Here is a 15,829-nt window from a genome sequence, read left to right on the forward strand (position 1 = left end):
TGGGTGCTGTTGTTGTTATTGTCATTCTTTAGAGATGTTCTTGCACTGACTTTTTTTTTCTTTTTAAGATTTTATTTATTTGGCAGAGAGAGACACAGCGAGAGAAGGAACACAAGCAGGGGGAGTGGGAGATGGAGAAGCAGGCTCCCCACGGAGCAGGGAGCCCGATGTGGGGCTTTGTCCCAGGACCCCTGGATCATGACCTGAGCCGAAGGGAGATGCTTAACGACTGAGCCACCCAGGTGCCCCTGCACTGAGTTTTTAAGAATTGATAGAGCTTTGAAAAGTGGATTCCAGATGGATTCATTCTAGCAACAGTATGGAAGTGGGAGAATTTAGGACATTTTTAGGAGTAGCAGCTTATATACTAAAACATAGAGAATGTAGGTGGATGTAATAGGAGATAAGGGAAGAGGTGTGGGTCAGATCATTCACACTCCTGAATAAACATGTTAACGAATTTGGACTTTGATCTGGAGCTGAGCTGCCACAGAAACTTTTTGAGTAGCCAATAGCTTCTTAACGAAAGGTATTGTGTCTTGTTCATTTTTTTTTACCCTTTTTATAACTATATGGAGAGGTAATATACATTGTGATTAAGAGCACAGAACCCACTGTTTAGGTTGGATTCCTGGCTCTGCCACATATTATCTGTATAACTTTGGGCAGGTTACTTTATTTCTCAGAGCCTAAGTTTCTTTATCAATATGATTGGGATGAAAAAAGTATTACTTCATTGGATTATTATGAGGATTAAATGAATATAATATAAAAACAATGCCTGCATAGTTAAGTGCTCTTTACGAATCAGTTGCTATCATAATCATATAATCATTACTAGTGCCTGCCACATAGTAGGCATTCTATAATTTTTCAGTGGTCGGAGTCATGTTTTAAATTTCCCCAGCGGGCGCCTGGGTGGCTCAGTCGTTAGGCGTCTGCCTTCAGCTCAGGTCATGATCCCAGGGTCTTGGGATCAAGTCCCGCGTTGGGCTCCCTGCTTCGCGGGAAGCCTGCTTCTCCCTCTCCCACTCCCCCTGCTTCTGTTCCCTCTCTCCCTGTCTCTCTCTCTGTTGAAAAATAAATAAAATCTTTAAAAAAAAATTTACCTAGCAAGTATTTATATACTGTGTCATATGACAGGCAAGAGAATTCATTTCATTTTATAAAACATAAAGGTAGGAAATGATGATACCCTAGGAGAGTGGTGTAGATGGAGTGTCTTGGTAGTTCAGAAGCATGCTAGTTCAGAAGTACTTAGAGGGAGCCAGATTTGTTTTGTGGGAAGGGAAGTATTTGAACTGGGCTTTGAGGGTGGGTAGAATCTAACTATGTAGAAATGAGGGCATTCTAGGCAGTGGAAACAGCCTTAGAAAAGTCAAAGGGTATATAAAAGCATGGTAAGGACACTTTATGGAAAATAGTAAATCATGCTACAGGAAAGACTAAGGCAAATTAAGTCTCTGGTCAAAGTCTAGTTTACCAGTAGTATCAGATTGGGAGTTTCCTCTTATGATCTTACTAACTTTAGAGTGGGTGATCAGCTGTCTTTTGTCTAGATTGAGCCTTGGTACTCAGTATGTGGTCCAGAGATCTAGCAGCATCAGCATCAGCTGGGAGCTTATTAGAAATTCAGACTCGGGACACCTGGGTGGCTCAGTCAGTTAAGTGTCTGTCTTTGGCTCAGGTCATGATCTCAGGGTCCTGGGATCAAGTCCCACATCGGGCTCTCTGCTCAGCAGGGAGTCTGCTTCTCCTTCTCACTCTCCCTTTGTGCTCTCCCTCTCTCAAATAAATAAATAAAATCTTAAAAAGAAAAAGAAAAGAAAGAAATTCAGACGCTCAGCTTCCCCCTGCCCCGACCTATAGAATTGGAACCTGCAATTTACATAATTCTCAGGTGATTTGTTTGCACATTAAAATTTAGGAAGCACTGGTCTAAAAAACAACTTCCTACTTCTTAACATGAGTGTGTGTGTAGTATGAAACTAAAAATAATAAATTTCAGTAATCACTTAGTCTCAAGCACATACATTAACAAAGCGCTCTCTTCCTGAGCTAAGTAATTCAGCTGGTATGATTTTGGGTGGTGGTAGTGGGAGTGAGAATCATTCAAAATGTATTTTTTTAGGTCTGGTCTCATACCAAAAAAGATTTGAGGATTCATCCACAACTTATATTTTAATATAATTAACACTAACAGTTTCAGTGAAAACTTACTGTTGGCATTAAATACTTTTCTAGGCTTATATCACCTCCTTGTTAAGGATGATTGATATTTCCCTTTTAAAGTATATGGTTTTTATAGCAACTGGAATAATGAACTCTGCTCAAGCTCTTCTTCCAGTGTAAAGCTATTGCCTGTCTGAGCTTGTGAGCTCTGTGACACTGTTTGGATGTGGTGGGTGGTGGAAAGGAAGTGAGGTTGAGGAGGTCAGGCAGAAAAGTTTCACAGAGAAGTAGAGTTGTGCTGCACCACTGTGATGTGGTGGTATGAGTCAGGGGTGTGGGGGGGTGAAGGTAGACAGCAAACTGTCACATGAACCCAGTGTCTGCCTGAATGTGCTGGCTGTGACATCTCTGTAGATGATGTGGTCATAGTGAATGGTGGGCCTGTGGGGGTGTATCACACCCAAACCAGGTCTTCTCAGCTTCTAGGAGGCCCATGACTTTAAAATGTAGTCATTGTTTTGCTAGTAGAATCCTATTGCCTAGGTTCTATATAAATATTTGATTAAATAAAATAAATACCTCTTGGCTTTCCAGCCTTGTACCTGCCTCTAAATGTTCTTTCTTAGAAAATGAATTTGCATTGTCAAGCTAATTTGGTGATTATTGCTTTTGCATTAAAGAAGTGTTTGTTTAGTATCTTATGTGCAAAGCATTGTGTATCAGGCACTGTATATAGAAACAAATGAGAAGAGATCTGTGTTCTTGAAAACCTTTCTTATATTCCAGCCTGGAGAAGGAGTTAGAAATGTTAAAAGAAGAAGAAGAATAGCTAACATATTCTAGTGCTTATTATGTTCCAGGAGCCCAAGTTATTTCATCTTCACAATAACCATTTGCGTTAGGTAATAGTAACACTTCCATTTTGCTTGTGAAGAAACTAAAATATGGAGAGGTTATTATGAAGTGGCAGAGCCAGGATTCAAATACAAGCAGTCTTACTTCAGACCCTGGACCACCTGTTACGCTTATGAGCAATCTTTCAAAGCAGGGTGAAAAGTGCATAGCAGTATTGTTGGGGGGAGGAGGAGGAAGAGAGAGGAATAACGCTAGCTGAAGATATCCAGGAGATCAACGTAGAGAAGATGAAGTTTTAGCTAATCCTGGAAGGATGATTTTCAGTAAAATGAAATAAAATAGTCTTCCAACTCAGAGAAGAGCTTGAACTTAAGTTTGTAGGTCATAAAAATCACTCATGCCATTCAAATCTTTACTGAGAGCTTTCTTACTATGTGCCAGATACTATACTAGGTACTAGAAATGCAGAAATAAATAAAACTCTGAATCCTTCATAGTAAGGAAGTTACAAAAGAGTGATATGGGCAGAAGGCCCATTTTAATGAGTTTAAGAATGAGTGAAGGTTAAAAAAATGTAGATAGTGAATGTAACCTATTAAAGTTTGGTAACAAATGAAAACAGTGAATTTGTATCCTATTTTAGGGAGGAGGCAAGAGAAGCATTTTTTAAGATGGGGGGAAATTTAAGTATATTTGTAAGATAGAACCAGAGGAGATGAAGAGATGGGCAAAGAATAAGGCTTTTGGGAAAATACGAGGATCCAAAGATAAGTTGGAGCAGATCAAGTTTTAAATACTGTGGTAAGGAATTTCAACATTATAGTATAGGCAGAAGGGAGCCTTTGAAGCGTTATGAAGAAGGTAATGACATATTTTGTGTTTTGGAAGGTGACCCTAATAGCCATGTAAGGGATGGCATAATTTAGGATCATTAATGATGATCAATTAAAAGCCACTAAGTTTTATTTGAGCATGGGTTAGACATTGCTAAATAGTATACCTGAACTATTCCATTTAATCCTCCTAAGAAGCCTCTAAGATGGTGTTATTTCTAGGTCCATTTTTGTAGCTGAGGATGTTGAGATTTTTAAAGATTAAGTAACTTAAGTTCCCCTAGATGGGAATGGTTAGATCCCTATGCTCTAGTGCAAGGGTCAGCAAACTTTTTCTGTAAAGGACTAGACAGTAAATATTCTAGTCTTTGCAAGTCATACAGTCTCTATCACAACTAAGCTGTCATAGACAATACCATGATTGTATTCCAATAAAAAATTATAAAAACTGGGTGCCTGGGTGGCTCAGTCGGTTAGGCGTCTGCCTTCTGCTCAGGTCATAGTCCCAGGGTCCTGTTATGGAGTCCCTCATTGGGTTCCCTGCTCGGCAGGGAGTCTGCTTCTCCCTCTGCCCCTCCCTTGCTCATGCACTCTCTCTCTGTCTCTTGTGTGTGCGTGCACAAAAATAAATAAATAAAATCTTGAAAAAATTATAAAAAATAGTGGGCCATAGTTAGCCACCCCTGGTAGGGCCTGGTATAGTTGGGAAAGCCATAATGAAGAAAGAAATGTAACTTATCATATTTTACTTTATCTCTTTTTGCTATGATGGGGTAATAGGAATAGAATTATTCTCTTTTTAAGATTTTATTTATTTATTTGAGAGAGAGAGCGACAGAGATAGCAAGAGAGAGCATGATGAGAGCATGAGCGGGGAGGAAAGGGGGGAAGCAGACACCGCTGAGCAGGGAGCCTGACATGGGGCTTGATTCCAGCATCCTGGGATCAGGACCTGAACTGGAGGGAGACAGTTAACCAACTGAGCCACCCAGGTGCCCTGGGAATAGAATTATTCTCAGGTAGGGATACTACTTAATCTGAAGAGAAGCATCCTTTCTGTAGGAGGCTCACTAAAAACAGCTATTTATGCATACAGTTTAGCCACATTCTGCAAAATACCCATTTAACTTTTTATTACAATTGCCTTCCAACAGAATGAGCCCTAGAATGAAAGTTCTGTGAGAGCAGGGACTTTGTTTTATTCACTGTCCTGTCTCTAAAGCCTTGCACATAGTAGCCACTCAATAAAGAATTGTTTATTTGCAACGATGTGGATGGAACTAGAGGGTATTATGCTAAGCAAAATAAGTCAGGCAAAGAAAGGCAAATAGCATATTATTTTACTCATATATGGAATTTAAGAAGCAAAACAGGTGAACATACTGGAAGGGAAGGAAAAATAAAATAAGATAAAAACAGAAGAGGAGGCAAGCCATAAGAGACTGTTAACTATAGAGAACAAACTGAAGGTTGCTGGAAGGGAGGTGGGCTAAATGGGTGATGGGCATTAAGGAGGGTATTTGTTGGGATGAGCACTGGATGTTATATGTAAGTGATGAATCACTAAATTCTACTTCGAAACCAATATACACTATATGTTAAGTAACTTAAATTTAAATAAAAAATAAAAAGTAAATTTAAAAAATAATTGTTTAATAAATGAATGGCATGCTGATTCTCATAATTCCAATGACTAGGGAGTTGTACAGATACTTAGAGAAAAGTGACCTATTTTAAGGATACCTGTAACAACTGCAACTCCCTCAGATTAACTGTTTTCTCATTATCTTCTTTATATTTCCTCTGTTCCACTACAGCTTCCTCCTTTTTTTTTTTAAATTGAATTTATTTATTTAACAGCATAAGCAGGGGAGCAGCAGAGGGAGAAGGGGGCTCCCCACTGAGCAGGGAGCCCAATGTGGGGCTTGATCCCAGCACCCCGGGATCATGACCTGAGCTGAAGGTAGGCGCTTAACCACCTGAGCTACCCAGATGCCCCCAGCCTCCTCTTTTTTACCCAACTAGTTTCTCTGACAGTAACTGACACTCTCAAATGCTCTTTCTGCATAGGTTATAGACACTGCCATGCTGGTCAGAAACAGTCAGCATTCCAGAGTCAGTCTTTCAGCATTCTGTATTATGTTCGTTATTTGTTAGACTTTTACCTGCCCCACATTCCTCCTACTCACCCTCTTCCATATTAGGTCATGATTTTCATAGTAAAGAAACTGACAGATGAATGAAGTTAAATGTCCCACTTTTCCAAAGCAGGAAGTGGAGGTAGGGACAAGGGTTAGGGAATGAAGAGGAGAGTGGGCACATAAAAACTAGCTTTTTGGGGTGCCTGTCTGTCTCAGTTGGCAGAGCATGGGACACTTGATCTTGGGGTCATGAGTTCGAGCCCTATTTGGGTGTAGAGATTATTTAAAAATAAGATTTTTTTTTAAATTTTAGGTACAAGTGACAAATATATTTCTTTTTATTGTTATTAAAATTTTCTCCAATGTAGTTCAGTAAATGAAGTATTTTATTTTATGCCACTGTTGGTCATAGTTTGAGCCCTAAACACTCCCTTTCCTTTCACCTCAAAGGGAGCTCCTTTGTATGTAGCTACAAACTCATCATTAGTAAAGAGATCTGGCTGGATCTGCTCCCAAATCATCTTCTTAGGATTCAGCTCCTTGTCAGGTTCTCCAGGAAAAGCATCAAAACAATTCTGTCTCCAGGAGCAGACCCATTAGGAGGTGCCAAGATTTCAACCTGCTCAGGTGAACTAGCACACATCACCATTGCTTGAGATATTACTCCCCTCATCTTTGCAGGTTTCAGGTTACAAAGTAAAATCACCATCTGATTTTGCCTCTGTTCAAGAGGAACACGATTCACCAGGCCACTGACAACTGTTCTTGGGGCTGTTTCTCCAACATCTACTTCTTCCACATATAAAGAATCTGTATCAGGGTGTTTTCTGGCAGTGATGATGCAACCAACTCGAAGATCCAGATAAGAAACATCTACTGGCTTAGAGTCAGTGCTTCCTGCTACTGACTGCTGTTTTTTCTCCTTTTTCTCTCCTTTCACTTCAGTTTTCTCTTTCATCTTCTTTTCTTCTGCTCCTCCTCCTATCTGTTCTTTGGCACCAGAAATTATAGTTGTTATTGGTCTAAACTGTATCACATTTTCAGAAACTGTGGAATTAGCTTGCAGCAGAGTACCAGATGGAAATGGTATTTGTTTCACTCCATTTTGAATTTCTGCCTGAATTAGCTCTTGTTTCAATTCTTCAATATCTTTCTTTAATTTAGCATTTTCTTTTTTTTAAGATTTTATTTATTTGATAGAGAGAGACACAGTGAGAGAGGGAACACAAGCAGGGGGAGTGGGAGAGGGAGAAGCAGGCTTCCCACTGAGCAAGGAGCCCGATCCGGGGCTTGATCCCAGGAGCCTGGGATCATGACCTGAGCCGAAGGCAGACGCTTAACAACTGAGCCACCCAGGCACCCCTGATTTAGCGTTTTCAACTCGAAGTTTCTTCTCTTCTCTCAAAGTTGCCTGCAAAATTGCTTTTTCCTTAAGAAGAGCAACTTGCTGCTTTAAATATTCAACAATTTGATCTGCTTCTGCACCCTTCTGTTCCAGTCTCTTCAGAACAGCACCATTAGTTGCCATTTTTGCCAAAAACGGCAGAAAATCATGAATCGGTAGACAGAGCAACCTGGGGAGCCTCACCCAGAAAGCCTCAGTCTGGAGCCTAAAAATAAAATCTTTAAAAGAAAAAAAGAAAGAAGCTTTCCTGCCCATTCACTTTGTGACTGAATTTGATTCTCACCTGGTCCACGTTTAAGTTATAATTATAATAATTACTTATTTTTTTTGAACTCTTTGTACCAGTCACTGTTCTTTGGACTTTATATTTCGTTATTTCATTAATCTCTTCCAACGACCTTGTGTTGTGGACAATGTTATCCTATTTTACAGAAAAGGAAACTAATGCTTGCCTAGTAGAGTGGAGGTGGGATTTGAGCCCACACCCTCTAACTTCAGAGACTTTAACTCTTTACCAATTTGCTTCCCATTTGTGCCCAAGCCAGAGGTAAGTTTCAACTGGTCATTGGCGCCTGCATCCTATTTCAGTACTGCCTAGATCTTTCCTTGGGTTCTTTCCTTTCTCAAGTTCCCACCAAGTCTCTGGATGCACTTAGAGAAAACTAGCGGTCCAGAAACCACCTCTTGGAGAAACTCTGAAATTTCCATATTAGTAATTTTGGTCAAAGTGGCATGTCTTTAAAACTCTACTGTGATATTACAGCCAACCACACATTCTCCCTCACTCAGTTCCTTTTCACTCAACAATCATTTACTGCATGTGCATGCTATTTGCTGGGCACTGTTCGGTGCTATGAACACAAGGAAGAATATGACCTGGACTCCTCCTTCATGGAACTTTATGGTCCTTTCCAGCCTTGTCACTGCTTTGCCTTTACTCTCACTTGTAGTCAGTCTCCCCTTTTCTTTGCCCTTCTAAACTAGAGCTTACTTGAGACTGGAGGACATTGTGTGTTTTTTTTTTTTTTTTTAAGATTTATTTATTTATTTGAGAGAGAGTGAGTGCGGGGGAAGGGCAGAGTGCGAGGGGGAGAATCTCAAGCTGACTCCCCACTGAGTTGGAGTCCAACCCGGGGCTCCATCTCACAACCCCGAGATCATGACCTGAGCCGAAATCAAGAGTCACATGCTTAACTGACTGAGCCACCCAGGTACCCCTTGTGGCATTGTTAATGAGACTTCCTTCTTGGCAACCCAAACCCAGTTGTCACTGGCCTTGTGACATTTATCTTCTCCCACTTTAATGATCATCAGTAATAATCATTTTTTATGGTTTTTATTTTTGGATTATTTTAATATATAAATATAACCTGTTGGTTGAAAAAACTTCAAATATAACATAAATGTGTACACTAAAAAGTAAAAATTACCCCTTACCTCGTCAGTACTACTTACTATTTTTCTTCTTTGTTTTATAGCTTTTTTGAGATTTAAACGACATATAAACTGTACATTTATTTATTTTTTATTATTATGTTATGTTAATCACCATACATTACATCATTAGTTTTTGATGTAGTGTTCCACGATTCATTGTTTGTGCATAACACCCAGTGCTCCACGCAGAACGTGCCCTCCTTAATACCCATCACCGGGCTAACCCATCCCCCCACCCCCCATAAACTGCACATTTAAAGCGTGCACTGTGATAAGTTTTGACATACGTATATACACCCATGAAACCATCACCATGAGATAGTGAACATATCCATCCTCCCTCAAAATTTCCTCCCTCACCTTTGCACCCCCATAAACTCCACCCCTCTCAGGCAAATAGTGATCTGCTTTTTTCACTATAGATTCATTTTACTTCATAGACTTTTAGGTAAATAGAATGGTACGGTATGTACTTTTTTGGGGTCCAGATTTTTCACACAGCATAATTATTTTGAGATTTATCCACTGTTGCATATATCACTGGTTCATGTCCTTTTTGTAGCTGAGTTAGTAGTCTGTTGTATGAATACCATAATTTGTTTGTCCCTTCAACTGCTAATGGGTATTTGTGTACAGTTTTGTGTTGATACATGCTTTCACTTCTTTTGGGTTGAACACCTAGGAGGGGAATAGCTGGATCACATGATAGGTACATGGTTATGTAAGAAACTACCTCAGTGTCTTCCAAAGTGGTTGTACCATTTCATACTCCCACCAGCACTGCATGGGTATTCTGGTTGCTCTTCATTTTTACCAATATTTGGTATGCTGCAAGTCTTTAATTTTAGACATTCTAATAGGTGTATAGTATATCTTATGGTTTTGATTTGCATTTCCCGAATGATTTGGAGCATCTTTTCATGTACTTATTTTCCATCTGTATATCTTCTTTAGTGAATTGTCTATCTGAGTCTTTCTCTGTTTTTTAAATTGGGTTATTATTGTATTTTGAGAGATTAAAAAAAATGTAAACATGGGATGGGTGGCTCAGTCAGTTGAGCGTCAGACTCTTGATTTTGGCTCAGATCGCAGTCTCTGGGTTGTGGGATCAAGCCCTGTGTTGGGCTCCACACTCAGCATTCTCTCTCTCCCTTTGCCCCTTTCCCCTCTAAGTAAATAAATCTTAAAAAAAAAAAAAATCTAAACATGAATCCTTTCTTAGATATATGCACTGCAGTCTATGACTTGTCTTTTCATTCTCTTAACAGTGTCTTAAGAGCTCAAGATGGGGCACCTGGGTGGCTTAGTTGGTTAAGCATCTGCCTTCAGCTCAGGTCATGATCCCAGGGTCCTGGCATTGAGCCCTGCATTGGGCTCCCTGCTTAGTGGGGAGCCTCCTTCTCCCTCTCCCTCTGCGCCCCCCACTCGTGTTCTCGCACGCTCTGTTCTCTCTCTCTCAAATAAATAAAAAATCCTAAAAAAACAAGAGCACAATATTTTGATTTTAAGAAGTCTAATTAATTGGGGTGCCTGAGTGGCTCAGTGGTTAAGCGTCTGCCTTTGGCTCAGGTCATGATCCCAGAGTCCTGGAATCAAGCCCCACATGAGGGGCTTCTCTCCCTCTCCCTCTGCCTCCCTCCCTCTCCCTCTGCCTCTCCCCTTGCTTGTGTTCTCTGTCTTGCTCACTCTCTCTCAAATAAATAAATAAAATCTTAAAAAAAAGAAGTCTAATTAATTTTTAATTTTATAGATTATGCTTTGGTGTCATGTCTAAGAAACCTTTGCTTAATAGAAGGTCACAAAGGTTTTCTTTTATGAATTCTTCCAGATATTTTATAGATTTGGTTTTACATTTAGGTTTATGATCCATTTTAAGTCAATTTTTATATATGCTAAAAGGTATTAATCCAAATTTATTTGTTTCCCAGTTCCAATCCAGTTGTTCAAGCTTCCTTTGTTGAAAACACTTATTTTTTTTTAATTTTTTATTGTTATGTTAATCACCATATATTACGAAAACACTTATTTTTGCTCTACTGAATTGCCTGCCTTTGCACCTACCTTTGTAGAAAATCAGTCATGCATTGTATTTGTTTCCTGGGACTACCAAACGGTACCATAAACTTGTGGCTTTAAACAATCTAAATTTATTCTCTCACAGTTCTGAAGTCTGAAATCAAGGTATTGTTAGGCAACACTTCCTCTGGAGGCTGTAGGGGAGAATTGTCTCTTGTTTCTTCTGACCTTTGGTGACTCCAGACATTCTTTGGTTTATGGCAGCATAACTCCTATCTCTCTCTCTCTCTCTGTTTACCTGGCCTTCTCCCCAGATATCTCTCAAGTGTCTTCCCCTCTTCTTTTTTTTCTTTTTTTAAATTGAAGTATAGTTGAGGGATGCCTGGGTGGCTCAGTCGGTTAAGCGTCTGCCTTCGGCTCAGGTCATGATCCCAGGATCCTGGGATTGAGTCTCACATCAGGCTCCCTGCTCTGCAGGAAGCCTGCTTCTCCCTCTGCTTGTGCTCTCTCTCTCTCTCTGTCAAATGAATATATAAAATCTTAAAAAAAAATAAATTGAAGTATTGTTGATATACAATATTATATCAGTTTCAGGTGTACAACATGGTGATTCAACATTTATATATATTACAAAATGCTTACCATAAGTGTAGTTATCATTTGTCACCATGCAAAATTATTTCAATATTATTGACTGTATTCTCTATGTTGTACTTTACATCCCCATGACTTATTTATAACTCGAATTTTGTACCTCTTAATCCCCTTCACTTGTTTCTCCCATCTCTGAATCCCCCTCCCCACAACCACCACCAATTTGTTCTCTGTATTTATGAGTCTGTTTTTGTTTTGTTTTGTAGATTCCACATATAAATGATACCATATAGTACTTAGTAGTAGTACTTCCTAGACATTTTCTATTAATACACAAACTTTTTTTATATAAATGGGATTTGTAGCTCACTGTTTTGTTTTAACAGTATATTTTGGATATCTTCCCATATCAGTGCATAAAGATCTACTCCATTCTTTTTTAATGGCTATATAGTTTTCCAATCTATGAATATGCCATAAATATTTAACTAGCTTTTTATTTTAATTAGTTTTTATTGTATTTAGATATACAGCGGTGAAGTAGGTGTCCTTTTGTATGTACCCAAATTGAGTATATTTGTAACATGAATTCTGAGAAGTGGAGTTGTTGGAGCAATTAAAATGTTTGCTAGGTATAATCAATTACCCTTTGAAAAAGTTGTGCCAAGAACTTAACAGTGTTTCCTGTTCCTGTTTTCTTCACCTTTTGGACAACACTGAGCATGATCAATCTTAATCTTTGTTCATTTGATAGATTTAAAAGCAATATCTTCTTTTAATGTGTATTTCTTTAATTATAAGTGAATTAGAGTATTTTGATATTTTTATTAGACATTTTACTTACTTTTCTATGAATTATATACTTTTTTTGCTTTTTCTTTTTTTTTAAGATTTTATTTATTTGAGAGAGAGAGCAAACACGAGCAGGAGGAGGGGTAGAGGGAGAGAGGGACAAGCAGGCTCCCTTCTGAGCAGGGAGCCCAACACGGGGCTTGATCCCAGGACTCTGGAATCATGACCTGAGCTGAAGGCAGATGCTTAAGTGACTGAGCCACCCAGGCACCCCCTGCTTATTTTTCTACTGGGTTCTTTTTTTACATATTTGGAAGAGTTCTTTTAATGTTAAGGAAGTTAGTCATTTGTCTTCCAGCAAATGTGGGCTTTTTTCCCCCCTCTCTCTCATAGTTGGTAGTTTGTAAATTACAGACCTTCAGCTTGGGTAGTCCAACTTACTTACTTTTAGATGAGGAAACTGAGCTTCAAATAGGGTTAGTGTCTCTCTCTCTCTTTCTCTTTCTTTCTCTCTCTTTTTTTTTTTTTTTGGTGAGCATGTAGTCAGATAGTATTGGAGCTGAAACCAGCATCAAGTTTCCTTACTTCCAGTTTGGTGCTTTGGTGCCTTTTCTAATATACCATGCTATTTTTAAAGCTTACTTCTTTCTCTCTTCCACAGTTGCTTTTTACCACTAGATCTTGCCACAACCAGATGTTTCATGGTAAACTTAGAAATTTACCAGCCTGGTATCAAAGTTAGAGAGGCTACAGGGTTGTACAGGAACCGGGAGACTTCACAGGTATTGGATTGTTTCTAATGCATGAGTAACTAAACTAGTTTCTCAATATGGCAGTTGTGGTATTTTCATTTGTTTAAAAAAATGTGTTTTGTTTCATAGGTTCATGGGTGTGTGTGTACATCAAGGACAATTGCATGCACTTACAGAGGTAAGACTTAAGTAAGCATACTGAAGTGGCTTCTTTGCCTTAGTCTCAGCATTTTTGGTTCCATAGTAATTATTACTTGTATATGCATTTATATTTATGCAAAAATGGCAGTGTTAACAATGCTTTCTTCTCTTGCCTGAGGACAATGGCCATATCTCTTAATACTCTTGGATTCCCTCATAATACTTTGTGAGTACTCTGAAAATATGAGTGCTCAAATATTATATTGATTCTTGCTGCCTGGATGACCCCTTTCTAAGCTAAGGGATGGCATCACTTGGCTGCAGACTCTTCCATGGCAACAGACATAAACGTTTGGTGTCCTGATCTAGAATTCCACTGTCACTGCTGTAGTGTCCTGATTGGTCTTATTACTCCTTGGAATTAGTTTACCTCTCCAGTCTCATTTCATTTTCAGCCTCTTCTAGGCAGATAATATATGATAGCCACTACTTAGCCTCTGAGGACCAGAGAATCCTCTCTAGAACAAAGGCTTCCTAAATTTAGGTACTGAGCTGTCAGCTTCAGAATTTGCTTGGGTTCTTCTTAGAAACACAGGTTCCTGAAATCTCCTAGGTTTAGTAGGTCTTCATAGTGCCCATATGTATTTTTAAAAGCTCCCCAGATTATTCAGGTGAGCATCTAGATTTGAGAATCTATGTTCTAGAAAGTGTTCACAATCTTCCTTGGGAAGTAATTACCAAAATACAAAGTGAAGGAAGGAAAATTGTTTAACAGAATTTGTGATTATTGGTTTCTTGCTGGCTTGGTGCCTGGTATTAGTCCTTAGTATCTGATGATGGAAGGTCCCATATGCCTCACTCTTTGTCTCTTTTTCCAGTTACTGAGGGCACCAGAATGTGGAATGTGTGTAGCTCTGTCCTGCCTCTTTTATGGAAGGCTAAAGAAGGCAGAACAATGAGGTAGTTAAGAGCATGGGCTCTGACATCTTGATTGCCTAGATTTGAATTTCTCTGTGTCTCAGTGTTGTCATCTGTAAAATGGGAATAATAATAATGATAGTATCTGCCCCAGGGAGTCTAGATAGAGAAGAGGATCCGTGTCTGAGACCTAGAGTAATTCAATTTTAAAAGTCAGAGGAGAGGGCGCCTGGGTGGCTCAGTCGTTAGGTGTCTGCCTTTGGCTCGGGTCATGGTCCCCGGGTCCTGGGATCGAGCCCCACGTCGGGCTCCCTGCTCTGTGGGAAGCCTGCTTCTCCCTCTCCCGCTCCCCCTGCTTGTGTTATGTCTCTGTCAAATAAATAAAATTAAAAAAAAAAAAAAAAGAAGAGAAGGGCATTTTGAGAGGGAGTGGCTAGAGTTAGGAAGAAAACCAGGAGAATGTATTGGCCTGGAATGGAAAGGAAGGAGTTTCAAGGAGGAGGGAGTAAGTAATTATGGCAGATCTTGCTGATAAAATGATGTCACAGGGATTTTGTAAAATACTTCTTTAGCACAGTGTCTGGCATATAGTAATTGGTTAATACATTTTAACTATTACAGATTTTATTATTAACATTGACTGGTCTTTCCTGAACTCCTTAAATTGTCAGTATTTTTCATTTGGTATTTAATACTGCTGTTCAGGGGTGCCTGGGTGGCTCAGTCGTTAAGCATCTGCCTTCGGCTCAGGTCATGATCCCAGGGTCCTGGGATCGAGTCCCGCATCAGGCTCCCTGCTCAGTGGGAAGCCTGCTTCTCCCTCTCCCACTCCCCCTGCTGTGTTCCCTCTTTCGCTGTCTCTCTGTCAGATAAATAAATAAAATCTTTAAAAAAAATACTGCTGTTCAGTATTGCTGTTAATGTTATTAAAAATTTTTTAAACTTTTTATTGAAGTATGACATAACAGAAAAAGCACGCATATGAAATGTGTACTGCTCACTAAATTTTTATAAATGAACACACCCATAACCAGCATTCCAGATCAAAAAACATTTTCTGTGTATTTCTTTTCTCAGAAGTAAGTCTATAAATTCTTCAAAGACAAAACTCTCTTCTTCTCTCAAGTCTTCTATCTGCCAAAGCTCTGACGCTAATAATTGTTAAAGTATTTGTTGTATTCCCTGGTTATATCATTATTCTCTGAAATGTAAGTTTATTGGAAGGGCTTGTATGTTGGTTTTGCTGACAAAGAAGAAAATGCTTTAAAATCGGTGATCATTTTGCAGATTCAGAAGTGGGGTATAATGGAAATGGCAGAAATGAATGATCTTAATGCAGCGTTCTTTTGGCCGTGTTGCACTTAAATAATATTTTCTGTTTGTTAGCTTATTCATAGCCATATATAACGTGTAGTGCCTGCTTTGTGAAAGAGTGTGTGTTTCCAGTATTATTGATGAGATCTTGGCATAGCTTATCATATAAACAATTTTTATTATGATGTTAATAGGCTGATGGTCATGCAGCCCAAATATCCAAAGGCTTTTCGTTATTTTCAGAAGGGGATCAGCAAAGGCCATCATGACATAGATCTCTGGGGAATCCTATGTTTATCCTGTAATTTACTTGGCAGCACAGCTATTGGTTTCACTAAGGATTATAAAAATAAATTACTAATAATTTCTAGCACAGCACTGGGAACTTAGATGACATTTAGTAGATTTTTCTTGACTGGTGGAATGCTGCTCTTTACAATAATGTGAACACCATCCCTT

General features: G+C 39.1%; 1 protein-coding gene and 1 pseudogene across 1 annotated transcript in view; one reads left to right on the top strand and one right to left on the bottom strand.

Moving 5' to 3' along the window:
* The window catches only part of TESK2 (testis associated actin remodelling kinase 2), a 137,126-nt gene that overhangs the window by 80,591 nt on the left and 40,706 nt on the right, over positions 1–15,829 (top strand). Inside the window, exon 4 of the mRNA XM_028123337.2 lies at positions 13,127–13,175. Within this exon, the coding sequence (XP_027979138.1) occupies positions 13,127–13,175 (49 nt within the window). The remainder of the gene's footprint in view (positions 1–13,126; positions 13,176–15,829) is intronic.
* LOC114224234 (aminoacyl tRNA synthase complex-interacting multifunctional protein 1-like) lies at positions 6,388–7,540 on the bottom strand (annotated as a pseudogene).

The sequence above is a fragment of the Eumetopias jubatus genome, unplaced genomic scaffold, assembly GCF_037043125.1.
Source record: "Eumetopias jubatus isolate StellerSeaLion01/CBP00866 unplaced genomic scaffold, mEumJub1_p1.0 scaffold_4, whole genome shotgun sequence".
Classification (NCBI taxonomy): domain Eukaryota; kingdom Metazoa; phylum Chordata; class Mammalia; order Carnivora; family Otariidae; genus Eumetopias; species Eumetopias jubatus.